Source organism: Leuciscus leuciscus (genome assembly GCF_965113295.1).
Source record: "Leuciscus leuciscus genome assembly, chromosome: 1".
NCBI classification, from domain to species: Eukaryota; Metazoa; Chordata; class Actinopteri; order Cypriniformes; family Leuciscidae; genus Leuciscus; species Leuciscus leuciscus.
In genome coordinates, this window is record NC_138725.1 from 11087004 (window position 1) to 11101662 (window position 14659).

Below are 14659 nucleotides of genomic sequence, written 5' to 3' on the forward strand. Positions count from 1 at the left end.
GTCAGTCTTGTTCAATAGCACATCAATCAAATGATCCAATCTACGATTCTGGATGCCACAGAGGAATTGGTATTTTAAACGGTGGGAGAAGCTATAAGGAAATAAAAACAGAGAGATCAGTTTGTTGAATGAGGAGCAGCAACAGGTTGGAACAATTACAATGTACTCTTTAACAAATTAAAAGATACTCAAAACACCATGCTAACTTTCAGTTATGATGATTATCATTAAGTGAACATGCATAAAAATGTATACCGTTCTATTAGATTGTTTGTTTCAGAGTCTCCATGCTTATAACATCTTCCGAAGATAGACCACAGAGGACCAATTGACTCCCAGTGGTTCCTAAAGTACTTGCAGACATCTTTTAAGTTCTTAAACTGGCAGTGACACATCTCAGCTTTTTTCTTGAATTCATGTTCCTGTAAAAATGGACAAGCAAAATCATGTTGTTTTGTGTTATTAGTATAAGAACTGAATATATAGGTCATAAAGGTAATCCTCGACATAGACTTCAACCCTAGTGTGTGCACTTAGTGTGCTGGGAATGTCATGTTCTTGATTGATTATACTAAAGCCAGGCCTATATGAAAGGAAATAATTAATGTTTGTATATTATAACATAAAAAATGCAAGGGTACTTATGTAAACTTTTGAACAGGGTCATTATTATAAATGATTATAAATGTAGCTATTATTTTGAGTTGAGGACTATATGTAAAGATCTGTTATGTGAAATATCTTATTCAGGACAGAACTATTATTATTCATAAAGAATCTTATTCTGTTATGTAAGATATCCCATTCAATCTCGGAATTAAATTTCGTAGTTATAGTGCACATAACACAGGGTCACGCAGGGCTGGTAATATGGAACGGAAACTTTTACAGAGGTAGTGCAAATGGAAATATCTATATCCTCTGGGCATGAATGGGGAATTAACTATTTAATTGTTTTCTATAAATGTTGAGTGATTGTGATGTTTTATCTATGTTTATCTGTTAATTTATACAGTGAGATACATAATGAGAATAATGTAACCTTTATACTTCAATGTCCAATCATGTGACGTGTGTATTTATATTGTTAGAGTCAGATTCCAGTATATTACATTGATTACATAATAAGCTTATAAATGACTGCAGGTGTAGGCTTGGATACACAAGGCACTGATGAAGGGTTGAATCCGAAAACGTTTTGCGCACCTTGCACGAAAACTGGCCAAAAAGCTTACAGGATTTTATGGTCCAGAGGTCACAAATAAAGTGTAGCAAATCTTTTATCCTATTTTTTTTGTTTTCTTGGATCAACGCACTGCAAGAAGTTGTTTATTTATCTGTTTGTTGACTACTGTTTGGCGCTATGCTTTTCCATTCTTTCCTTTTTCCTCTTATTCTGTTAAAATAATAACATTTTGTAGATACTGCAAAGTACATGAACACATATACATAGCTTGCTACCATAAAAAAAAAAAAAAAAAAAAGTCACACTACAAGCTATAATTGCACTATAAAACAAATGAAAAGCAACACCGTGGAACAGGATTTCAGCTCCGACATTAACTGCATAATGTGCGCTCTCGAATCTGCCTTTTCAGGTCCACTCACACCAGATTCAGATCTTGACAGCCAACGAGTTACTGCCTGTGTGTGATAAATGGTGGGGAAATATACAATTATTTATTTAAACTGGTGAGACCTTCAATTAATCTAATCAATGCATTTGGCTAGTATTATTGTGATCAATTGATGGCAAATTGGCCAACAAATAACTGGAAGCGGATGACACCTTTAAGTTACAAACGACTGTTTAAGATTTACAACAAAATTACCTTCATTTTTAGGCCATTCATATATTCTCACTAAACCTTACGTGTCATCCAGTAACCAAACATTTTAACTGTTGTTTTTGATTGAAATTTTAGCACAACAATAATAGATTTATATTGCAACATTAGCAAAAATCAAAGCAGTCTCCATTCAATCTTAACTTAGTACTTACTTGGGTTACATGGTACCAACAAAGGAGAACATCTGACTCGTTGAACACCTTACGGATAGCATTGATTTCGGCCTGGTCTTTATCTACCATAAAGCACCTAATGAAAAATAAGGTAACACTTTACAATAAGGTTCATTAGTTAACAAAGAGATAACACCTACTGTAGGCTAGTCATAGAATGCTGTTAAGAAATAAATGCAAGTTGGTCCTGGTTCATAGGAAAAAAATAATAATTCATTAAGTTGAATTCATAAATTGAATAATGAACCTGAAATAAAGGCATGCATAAAAAGTTTAATTTTAAGGAATTGTGTATCAAAACATTATGTAATAATTGCAATTGAATTTGTTTATATCTGTTTGCATTACCTTGGAGGTGCAGAAAATGTTGGTTTCAGCTTTTCCAGTGCCAGCTGAAGCATGGCCTGCTTTTCATTTCCCAAGATGATAGGCAATGGGTATGCCATGACCATGACTGTCCTTGACAACTAATGTAAATAAAGGAAAGCCATACTGGTTGACGCCATGTGTTGCATCCATAAAAACAATATCTCTTCCATATTCTTGAAGATTGTCTCTCATGGATGGTGTTTGTAAAACTATGACAAGATATGTTTGTGGACCGTAAGGCTGATCAAAAATAACACAGTCTCTGAAAGTGCCCTCAAGAAGTTGTGTTGTACTATTGGCATCATCTTTGTGTTGCTGATTTTTTTCGCATCATACATATCTGAATATTTTCAATGTCTTTTGGGGTAACAAAATATGCTCGGTTGTTGAGATCAGTATGCCCTTGTTCCTTTGACCATTCATGTGATTTTAAAAGAATTGTATATGGCTTAACACCTAGAGATATTAAATCTTGAATATTCTTGACTAACTCTTGATTCATTTTTTCTGAGTGTCCCTCAGAAGAACTTGTTGGGTCATGTCCTGAATGAATGCTGTAAATCCTTTCAACTATAACAAGTTTGTTGAGCCAGTCTGTCCTCTTTTTAAAGGAAACATAGGCCTTACATCCTTTGGCCTTTTGACTTTGAGGTGTGCATGTTCCAGAGCGTTTGCATGTTAACAAGAAATATCCATTTTTCTGATTTTGCAGACTTGCAGAATTCACACTCCTGAAGTTGGCATCTTTGGATGTGTTTATGGTAGTGAGCCTTTCTTGAATAAATTCAAAAGCATCCAAATCTTTTTCTAAAACATGGACTGTTATATCGGTCTCTTTTTTGTTTCCTTTAAATCTCTCCTCTTTGTATACAGATGTCTTTATAAATTCCTCCATATTTGATATACAAACCCTAAAAAGAAAAGACAAAAATTAGGCTAAAAACATCAATGTAAAGACCTAAAAATCCACGATAATCTCATGAAAGCCATTCAATTCATACTGTAAGCTATTTTTGGAACACATTTTACTATATATAATATGATGGTCTGAGGACAACATCATGTAACATAATAAATCAGTGATGACTTGAGGTCAACATATTAATATGATGGTCTGAGGACAACATCATGTAACAGAATAAATCAGTGATGACCTGAGGTCAACATATTAATATGATGGTCTGAGGACAACATCATGTAACATAATAAATCAGTGATGACCTGAGGTCAACATATTAATATGATGGTCTGAGGACAACATCATGTAACATAATAAATCAGTGATGACCTGAGGTCAACATATTCATTATGATGGTCTGAGGACAACATCATGTAACATAATAAATCAGTGATGACTTGAGGTCAACATATTAATATGATGGTCTGAGGACAACATCATGTAAGAATAAATAAGTGATGACCTGAGGTCAACATGTAACATCATGTAACAGAATAAATAAGCTAATTCAAACGTTTCTCCCTGGATCTCGCAGCGAATCGCGCACTGAATGGTCAGTGCGACGCGCAAATGATAAGTTAGCGTACTATTCTGGGGCACCAGTGCGAGCGCTAACAATCTGTCGCACCAGCAGAAAATGAGCTCGCATAAGGTGTAGCTAGGCACACTATAATAAATATATACATCTAAACAGTATTTTCATCTTCTTCTTTTTTGAGTCAAGCGATGCTGATCAATTTGGCTGGCAACTGCCAATTAACTTAACTCGCCAATCCAAGCTAATAGCGTTACTTCGATGGTGGAAAAATCTAAATCTAAAAACAAATATGAATTGTAACATCATCAGCCGTGGTAGAAGGCACATGTTAATTAATAGAATGTAAAAAGCCGTTGGTCTTACCTTGTAAATTGTGTGCTTGTTATTGGAAGAGGTGTGTGTGTGTTTTTTTTTTTTTTTGGCGGACTCGACGGGGGGCACACGGTGATGACATCATAAACGTTGATTGGCTGAGGCAGTTGTTGTCCCAGGGTCATCATAAAGGTATTGGTCTCAGGTCAACTCCCACTTGGAAAAATCAGGAGGAGCTGAGAGCACAGGAAAGGAAACGAGGATGCACAAATAAGAAATGAGAAGCACCCATGGTCACATTGGATCACGTGAGATGATTGACAGCTGTACAGCGAATAATAGAGCTCTGATGTCATAACTGATACAAATCAGTGTAGCGTTGCGGTGCGAGAGTAAAATAATTCAGACAGGTTTACAACACTTAACAAAAATGGCAATATATGATCGACTACGCCACCCCGGAAAACCAGGGAAATAGCCCTAAGGGCACACAGGTTCGTTTGGATTGAGTGGGTGAAAAGACATGAGTCATTTAAATATAAAAGTTTTATTTTGTTCATCAATGTTGAATAAATAGTTGGAAATTCAAAGTTAAAACTCTAACACTGGCATTATAATATGATGAACACCATCAATCAGAACCTACTCAAATACACACAACAAATAACACTCAATTTAAAGAAAACAAATTAGCCAAGAGCAGAGGTACCTGGAGGTAAGGGTCAACTGCCAAATTGGAAAATAACCCCCCCAATAGTTCACTACAAATACCCAAACACACACGTGAAGGTTAGATGCCAGAAGACACAGCACTAGGTGTGAGCACACCACACAAATGGCAGTTTCGCCTTCACCCTCCAGAACCCCAAGCTCCTGCAACAAAGAAAACAATAAGAAACACACAACAAACATAAATACAATTCAAGATGATAAGATGTCAAATACTTCAAGGATTTAAACCACTTGACCTAGAATTAGGACTCACAATACCACATGAAAACAAGTTCACTCGGTTTTAGTGGTCAAAAATACGACACACAATAAACAAAAAAACAAATAATCATACATATAAGTGTAAGAATCAACGAAGTTCAATAGGCGGCAGCCAGAGAAGACAGCCCGCCCGCACAGTCAGACGAATTGCACAATCTTCACAAGCGACGTACGTGCAACAGAAACGCAGCAGCTAAAAGTTACTATCCTGATGGATGTCGAGGCAAAACAGTGACGCAGTCGCAATTTAACGCGATCACACAGTTCAGCATTGATACTTGATTCTCACGAATAGCCCAAGAGACCCTCAGTTATGCAGAGGGACCGCAGGATGATCCCGGCACACAAACCGCTTCGCAGTCGCGCAGCGTATATGACATGTATATGAACACATGCTATCAATGACATGTTGTGAGGCGTGGGCAGACGAGGAAGCCGCTTACAGTCTAGCCTGCGGCAACCATGGATGACGTCACAAGGGCGATACCAAGACGCATGCCAAGTGGCCACCACACATCCCTATATCAAAGAATGGGGCGGGGGCTTAATAAGCACAGGTGAATGATATCCTCATAAGTGGATTCAGTCACCCTGCTACATCAGGAAGAGGAGACCCACATCTAGCTCTGATCGCTGTTTGAGCTCTTCAGATCGCATACTTCAGTGAATAGAAATGTTATTCTGTATGACAAAATATTTTACAAATGTGATAATTAATCATTATTTCTCCAAATATGTGCACAATTGGACTAATAGCCCTGGAGGATGCTGTATATTGCATGTATTTGAACACAAATAAACCGGAGAAGATGTGAATGAATGTTGTATGAGTGATGATTTATATTCAAAATAACGAACGTTACAGATGAATTATTTTGCACTCCTGGCATAAATTAAGAAATTAATGTCACTGTAAACCAGTTTAATCATTAACAGTGGTCAAATATTGAAGCTGGAGTCTTAAACCTTTCTAATGATGCTCACTTTGTCCAGATCAAGTATAGAGTGTGATGTTATAATTTGTAGAATTGAAAATAATCTTGACTGTTTATCTACCCCCTCTTTCTACCACAATGACCATTTGGAGTTCCTAAAGGCACAGAGGGGCTGATAGTGATCTAGGCCTGAAGGCCAAAATGTGTGTACTTTGGGGGTCTGTCACACCGGTGGGGGAAGTTTAATTATCTGATTGGTCAGTTTGAATGTCTCACATTTGGGTTTTAGTCACATGATCAGGGAAAGGACAAAAGAAGATTGTAACTGTTGCTCTGTCTCTTTGATGCTCTGGCTCTCTTTTTCTCTGGGTTAAGATTAATGGTATACATTATCATCATCTCATACATCTATTTTGTAACTATTTTATGTATAACCGTAACCATATTTTGTCATTAAACCTTTTCAATTACAATTAATGTGCTAACTAGTTTTGATTTGGCATTGACTTTGAAGTGCTACATATTGCAATACAATATCGTCACTCTCTATAGCAATGCTCTCCCACAAATATTAAGCTATTGTAACTGCGCTTATTTCCGTCGTTGGTATAAGTGGCAGTGGGTGGAATAGACAAGAAATGTGCAGTTTTCTACCATCTTGCTAATAATGTTTTTTTTTGTCATTTGGCATTTCTTGCAGACTGAACCACTGCAGGAATCCACCCTTACAAATGAGTAGCCTAATGAATGTTGAACAACAATAATCTGGGGCCGTCTGCGATCTTTGACGCGAAAGTAAAAAAAAAAATCTAATTACAGTGAATAACAACACAAATCAAATGCAAATAAGCACGCAAAACAAAGGAACAGAGAAATAAGTTAGATGCACCATTGTTTGAAACTGTGCTAGAGAAATCATGTAAGTATGTCAAGTGCTTCAACAAACAAGACTTCTGTATAGGATGCACCTACTGTATGTTTTCTCTCTAATGAGGAAGCATTACACTACTGAGAAGTGCACATGCAAAACCAAAATGGGCGTTTACCAATCAGTGGCCAATTTCAAACTCCAATAAAATGTTTTTCAACCATTTTTCAACAGATTTGCTAAAATCATGAAGGCCCTCCCCTAAACCAAACCCCCAGTGGATTAGAGAAAATCAGGTAAAGTGGTTGAAAATGGCCATTGTGGTTTGAAAACGCCCCACTGATAGAGAAACACCCACTAGTGTTCTGCAGAGATACATGCCTGAATGATCTTGTGCTCATCAACTACAAATCACTGTTAGTTCAATGTCACTGTCTCCACCCATGTGTGCTGTTGACTTTCATTAAAATTTCAATGCTGATCCAACACACTTTAAACATTTAAATGTCAATCTCAACTAAAATGATGGTTTGGATCAAAACTCAACATTGTATCAATTTCACCATGCTATCTGGTAAACAAGGTAATTAATCACACACAGCTGAACAGAATGACGAATCAAATTAACATCCATGACATTTATCGAAACTAACTTTAGCTGGACAGTAACTTCATTCTAGAGCTGCTATAAAGCCAAATCAATCTCTGTGACTTAAATTTCATATTATCACTGTAAAGCTGCTTTGAAACAATCTATATTGTTAAAAGCACTATCTAAATGATTTATATAAATGACTTTCCCTTTCAGTCGGGTAACGTTCGACTTAGTCGCGAGCTACGGACGCTCTCTTCAGCTGTTTCCACAGCATTTTCTTCTTAGTAAGAGTGTTGCGGTTGCGGTTGAGGGCGGAAGTAGTGTGCGCTTCACTTTCAAGTGTTGCCGCGGTTGTTTCCCTGTGTGCTCCAGCACTGGTGACGGGTCCCATTTCTAAAAGAGCAAACACGGTTGTGATTTGTGCGTCCCCCTGCGTCTGCCTCTTCTCCCGCTGAGCACGTGCGGTCCGTGGATCCAGACGCAGGCATAGCGCCCAACCCACCTCAGGTGCTGCCAAGCCAGGTGGTAAGCACAAGCACAAGCGCTAGTGACTTGGGCTGCCCAGGGATGGGATTTTGTTCTTGGAGATGGTACCGGTTCACTCCCTCCCCTCGGTGGAGGACCGGGGGGAGTCTTTGTTTGTGTATTTCCTGTAGCTCAGTTGTAAGAGCATTGCGTTAACAACGCAAGGTTGTGGGTTCGATCCCAGGGGATTGCACATACCTATGTATAAATGTATAGGATAATGCAATGTAAGTTGCTTTGGATAAAAGCGTCTGCCAAATGCATAAATGTAAATGTGTATGTCTGTTCCGCCGCTGGCTCCCCATAAAAGCGGGGCGGTACCTACATTTTCAAAGAAAGAGCAAATTTATTTATCCCTGAGCATTAGCAGAGGTGAGCTGTAGGTGTGCTACCCAGGAGCCTGACACCAACTGCCACGTCTGTATCACCAGCCCTCATTATGGCGATTCGGTATCAGTTGGGTGTCTCACGCTATTTTGAGATCCTCTAAAACGAGGGAAACGGGTAAGTGCACTTACATGTACACATGATTCAGTCTCAGGCTGCCTACGGGCCTTCCGGGTAGAGTCCCTGTTTACTGAAGTTGTGGTTGATGGTATCTGGAATTATGTTGACCAGCAGAAAGGAGGGTGGTTCCCTGTGCGATGGTTGGCCCACATGGGAATGTGTGGCCATCATCTTGGTGGAAGTCCAAGGTGCACCGTGTCCACTTGGGTTAAGAGTCTCTCCATCTGGAGCGTGTGCTCTTTCCTAAGCGTCAACATGGGTGCCTCGCTGAACAGATATTGTGTTAGGGGTTGGGCGACATTACACTAATGTGTACTGAACTCACGGCTTAGTAGGCTCCTTCACTGAAGTCAGCCAGCCAGCTGCATAGCCAGTGGGGTTCGCAGGTCAACTGAGAGGGGTTCCTTTCCTAAACCGAGAGGAACCTTTCTTAGTCTGGAGGTGAACTTGGTTTACATGTTCCTCAGGGGACATGTCCGGTCAGTGTTCCCGTATGTGTATTTCTCTACGGCATGCTTCCTACGGTAAGTTCGTATCTTCCTTTGGCAGAGTCACCTCTGCCGTCATTGACTGGTTGTGTCCCCCCGCTTCTGCGGCTGGAGCCACCTCAATGACATCCCATATGTCATACTACCCGCTTAGGCGGCTGGTCCATATGTGTTTTCCACATGTTACTCTCATGTAGATGTGGCTTCGCAGCGTAGACCCCTCGTTCGAGGTACGCTTTCCCAGTGGTCCTGTGGAACAGCTGTGACTTCCTGACCTAAGCTCGACCATCCGCCATGCGGAGGCTCTTGCAGCTTTGTGTTTAGGCACTGGAAGGTGGCAGAAGTAGTGGCGTGTTAGAGGATCCCATACAGTCGGTATACGATCGACTAAGTCGAACGTTACCCGACTGAAAGGGAACGTCTCGGTTACCAATGTAACCCTCGTTCCCTGAAGGAGGGAACGGAGACTTAGTCCCCTTGCCACTTCTACTGGACCACCGCTGACTAGGGCACGATCTGCTCCTCAGCGAAAAACAACTGGTAGGTGTATCCACTTCCGTGTTTATACCCGCAGGGTAAGGCGGGGCGTTGATTATGCACCTGCCAAATCTTGTTGGCTTGATTTTAAGAGTAATCAGAGTAATCGGGCTCACTAGGCGTTCTCCCATACAGTCAGTATACGATCGACTAAGTCTCCGTTCCCTCCTTTAGGGAACGAGGGTTACATTGGTAACCGAGACAATATAAATGACAAACTAACCAAAGGTAAGACGGTGCAAACTGAAAACAAAGTCCATCTGATGTGTGTGAGTGTGACAGTCATGCATTCTAATAATGTGATGCATAGATTCTTGTCTGTGGCACGCAGCACTTCTGTTTTTTTTTTTTTTTTCTGGTTAATAGTCATGGATTGCAAATTGATTTGATGAAAAAATTAATACAATTAATTAAAAAAAAATTCAACTCAACTACTCGAATCTTGACAGAACTATTGCTTTCTATGTGGTCTCCTCACCAATCAGAGGCCAAGGGTGTTTGAGTTTTTTTCCGAAAGATTTTTTTTTTTGCTTTAGAAGGAGGAGGGATGTTTCTTATTTCAGCTTTCCCACTGTTGCCACATTCTCATTTTGTGAGTAACCAGTCCAGCAGGATGAGGCTGCTTATTCCACAGCTTTTATGGATACTGTTGGTATCCAATTACCAGGTTTATTCTCAAAGTCGGTAAGTTGAATTTTAAATATACTGTTTAACAGTAGGTTGATTTTGTGAATTATTATTATTATTATTTTTTTAAATTATTTTTTTCACTTATGAATCAAATAACTAGACGACAGATGAGGACAATCTTGTGTAACTAGTTTCAGTAGTTCAGAAGAGCAACAGAAGCCCATGATTAAATAAAAAAATTACATAAAAAGGTAAAAACTTGCAACTCGCAACATAGTCCAGTCATTTTAAGCCAAAATGGGTCAAGGGTCAACCTTGAACAAATTGCAACAGAAGCAAACTCAACTGATTTTGTATACTTAATATGTCCTTAGTAAGGAAAAAAAAAAAATGCCCCGAAGAATCCCATTTGGGGAAAGTTTTGAAAAAGACCCAAATATAGCCTATTCATACGCCTATTCATTCTTTTCTTACGTGAATAGGGTACATTTTTTTTAGCCTTTTTACAATTAAAAAGGTTAAAAAAAAGAACTTTTTTTCGTTACTCAGGACATATTGAGGATAGAAAAAAAATCTGTTGAGTTTCCTTCTGTTGCAATTTGTTCAACCTTTTTTCATAAAATGACTGGACTAATAGCACGTAACACATTGAATTAAACATTAAATTATTAAATAGAAAGACTAAAGTTTTGTTTTGTAAAATATATATAAAAAAATTGCAAATTAACTTTTACATTAACTTTTACAGTGTAAATTAAATCTGTTTGTAATATTTGAAATGATCTGCTCTTCAGAAGACTTGGATTAAACTTCTCCAATAATATAGATTACTTGTACAATGTTTTTATGAACGTCAAAGTTTTTAGTGGATAGCAGAAATATCTGATGCGTCATTAAAAATATATTTCTGGCATTGAAAATGAACAGGAGTCTTATAGGTTTGGAACGACATGATTAATGATAAAAAGGGGTGAATAAATTACCTTTTTTTTTGGATGAACTAACCCTTTAAATACAATAGAATGTTAAGTATTTTGTTTGTGTTTACAGTGGCAATCAAGCTCTTGACTCGGCACCAGAGTAAGTACATAACTCTCCAGTCTGGTCAGTGTTAACACATACAAAAACATAAAGCAGATAGCAGGTGATCCAGAATGCATGCATTTTTACTTTATGCAAAGCTGATAAGGACTTTTAATGAAACTGTTTGAATTTTCTCTCAGGTTTATCATGCTAGTTCCAGCAAGACTGAGACTTGGAACCAAACTGAATATCTTTCTAGAGGCGCACAGCCTGTCCGAGCCAATCACAGTCAAAATCATTGTCTATACATTCGGGAAGGAATCCGTCCTGACGCGGGATTCTGCCATCATCAATTCAGACAACTACTATAGTGATCTCAAAACCATTGAGGTTGGCTCAGAAGACCAAGTGTATTTATTGTCTGTGTGTTTAGAAACTAGAAATGTAAATCAGGTAAAGCTTTGAGATAAGTAATTAGCACATACAATCTTTTTCCTTTTCTTTTCATAAGATCAATCCAAACCTGTTGAAAAAAGATTCAGAAAAATCTGTGAGACTGGTTGTGGAATTTGGGAGTTTCCACAAAGCTGAGAAAATTATCATGGTGTCGTTTCGGTCTGGATACATCTTTCTTCAAACTGATAAACCGCTTTACAACCCTGGAGACACAGGTCAGCTGCATGACTACCAAGCACTCTAGAGCTAGGTTAAAATGATAGATTTCTCGATTTTAATCAATTATCATTCTGAAGAGCTGAATGCTTAAATCCCAAGAATAGATATTTCAGTCTATGCTGTTTCCAGCTGATGAATGAACAAAGGATATTTCATAAGCTTTGTTCTTTGTTACTTTTGAAATGAAACCAAGAATATTAACCATGTGTAGTTCTGTGCATGTTCAATCTGTTTTAATTCCCAGTTCACAAACACTTCAACTGATCATTCCACAATGTGAAATGAACTTAGGCAAAAACTGTATTATAAATACGGTATAAATAAGGCTGCATCCATGTGCTGATCGAAGCAGATTCATAAAAACTTGACATGAACCACATGAACAAATACTATAGTAATTTATAGTAAATACTAGTGTTTTTGAACCATACTATAGTAAAGTACTTGAATTAATTTGTTGTGGTAATTCTGTAGTTGTTGTAACAACTGTAGTAATATATACAAATTACTTTACGAATGCGCATGCGTCGCGTCTGAACGCGTTGTTGTCTTTGGAGCTCCATCGATTTGATTTATAATTCTTTATTATGTCTTTAAACTCACTTACAACAAACATTTTCTACTTTTCCTCACTGAGAAGCACTACTGCTCAAACCTCATAGTTACAACGCGGACTGTTGAGCAGACGCGTCTCAAGCCTATTAGTGATCCAACATCGGATACTCTTATAGGTTACTTCTGTGGATCACGGCTGAACGCGTCTTCTCCACACTCACTTACAAAAAAAATTTTTTTCCGCCTATCGTGTGTCTACTCTACACCCCTACCACTAAAAAGACGGATTATATCCAAGACTTAAGTCATAAATTAGTATTAATATTGATAGCATCACTGGTAGCGTCGTTGCTAACTCACTGTCCATCTGTTAACACTAGAACTCCCAAGGCGGTCATTTTGACCGTTTTTAAATTTTACAGTGTAATAACTTTGTTAAAATAAAATAAATGTGGCTGTAGGACTCTGACTTTTCCTAAATATGTGTATATTTTATTCTGACACTGTTATTTTATTAAAATCACAAAAAACAAAAAAGTTCTGACTATTTCTACCTAGAATGACCATGACGGTCATTTTGACCGCACGCATTATAGATATCATAAGTCCGTTACATTGCAAGTTTCGCGGAGGGACTTCATCACACGACTGGCGAGCGAACTTCGCTCCGACCACATGGAATCAAAAGCCATACAACTGGAGGAACTGCAAACAAAATAAAACCAAGGAGACATGTGCCAAATGTCACAAAGTGGTGTGTGGGAGCTGCACACGAAAGGCGGTGTTTACCTGTGTGGAATGTGCGTATAAGCGTCAATGATGCGGGGTGTTTGCGCCGTTCAAATGGGCAGTTAACCTGATTTTGTTCGTTAATATTTTTTGTTCACTGAAACTAATCGTTCTAAAGCAGTTCGTTTTCTTGTTTAGCTAATGTTCATGTTTTTTCTTAGCCTGTTTGTGTGTGTAAAGCTACTGTATTGTGCTGCATACGTGTCCGTGAAAGTTTTTACAATGTATTCAAATATATCAGTGTTTTTGTTATTGTATATGTTATAAGTTATTGTATCATAAGATTTATTTTTATTGTACAAAGAAAATTTATCAATTAGGCTGGAAAATACATTTTCACATTCATTTGAATTAAGATTTTGTGTTTATTATTACCTATCATAACATTGTAGATCCATTTATTTTTTGATTTTGTATTGATTATTGACCTTATTTACAAACAGGGCTGTACTAAACGGTATGAAGCTTTGACGTTTCCTAACTCCTAACACCGTGAGTGCGGTGAATTTTTTTTTTTATTTTGACGCAAAACGTTCCTCAAATAGAGGCAGCACCTGTCGGGGCAATCTTTCTTTTGTGCTTGTTTTAAGGGCTATGAAGACAGGAATTAAAAGCTTCATTGGAAAAGAGAAGGTTAACATGTACAATAGATATGACATGACGAAAATGACGTTCAGTACAGCCAAATGAACGTCAAAGTATGAACGGTCAGAATGACCGCTATGGTCGTTCTAGTAGTTATGGAATTCCGGTAGTTCTAGTGTTAAAATGGCGAATATATCTGATGCAAGTAGTCTACCTTTTGGTGCAGGTGAGGACACATTTGAGCTGCACACACTGCAGTCTGAGCTGGAAGCTGTTGAGAAACAGATCTGTGACCTTTTAGAGAAACAAGCCGAGCTGAGAGACCGGCGTTTAGCTCTTGAAACATCACGCGCCGATGCACACAAATCAGTTACCAACCCGCTGACTCCGACCTCGTCTACTCCGTGCGTTTCTCAGCATCGGTCCCGAGCGCCGAGGTCGCGATCAGCCATGGTCTCGTTCACTCCGGCTCCAACACACCACCACGAATCCTGGGTGGTTCCGCAGCGGAAGACGCGGGCCAGGACCAGAGGAAGAATCTCTCCGCCCCTCCCGGTTTTCGAGATATCCACCCAAAACCGCTTCTCCCCTCTTCGCGAAACAGAACGCGATGCTGTGATCATCGGCGATTCCATCGTTCGGCACGTACACGCTACGTTAGGTAAAAGTAAGGTGCACAGTCACTGCTTTCCTGGTGCTCGTGTTTCTGAAATCGCTGCTCGCGTTCCCGAGATCCTGAACGGTGACGAGCGCG

General features: G+C 38.8%; 2 protein-coding genes across 2 annotated transcripts in view; one reads left to right on the plus strand and one right to left on the minus strand.

The window, feature by feature from the left end:
- Nucleotides 1–227: 227 nt before the first annotated feature.
- LOC309508373 (uncharacterized protein) lies at nucleotides 228–2092 on the minus strand (the record flags this gene model as incomplete). Its single annotated transcript, XM_082182974.1, has 3 exons — nucleotides 228–422; nucleotides 1534–1644; nucleotides 2003–2092. 3 exons carry the CDS (start codon nucleotides 2090–2092, stop codon nucleotides 228–230), a joined length of 396 nt encoding a protein of 131 aa, XP_082039100.1.
- Nucleotides 2093–10195: 8103 nt separating this feature from the next.
- The window catches only part of LOC309508382 (complement C3-like), a gene marked incomplete at its 5' end in the record, with an annotated part of 29970 nt that continues 25506 nt past the window's right edge, over nucleotides 10196–14659 (plus strand). The window contains 4 exons of the mRNA XM_082182985.1: nucleotides 10196–10332; nucleotides 11329–11358; nucleotides 11502–11691; nucleotides 11813–11972. Coding sequence (XP_082039111.1) covers nucleotides 10196–10332; nucleotides 11329–11358; nucleotides 11502–11691; nucleotides 11813–11972 — 517 coding nt within the window. The remainder of the gene's footprint in view (nucleotides 10333–11328; nucleotides 11359–11501; nucleotides 11692–11812; nucleotides 11973–14659) is intronic.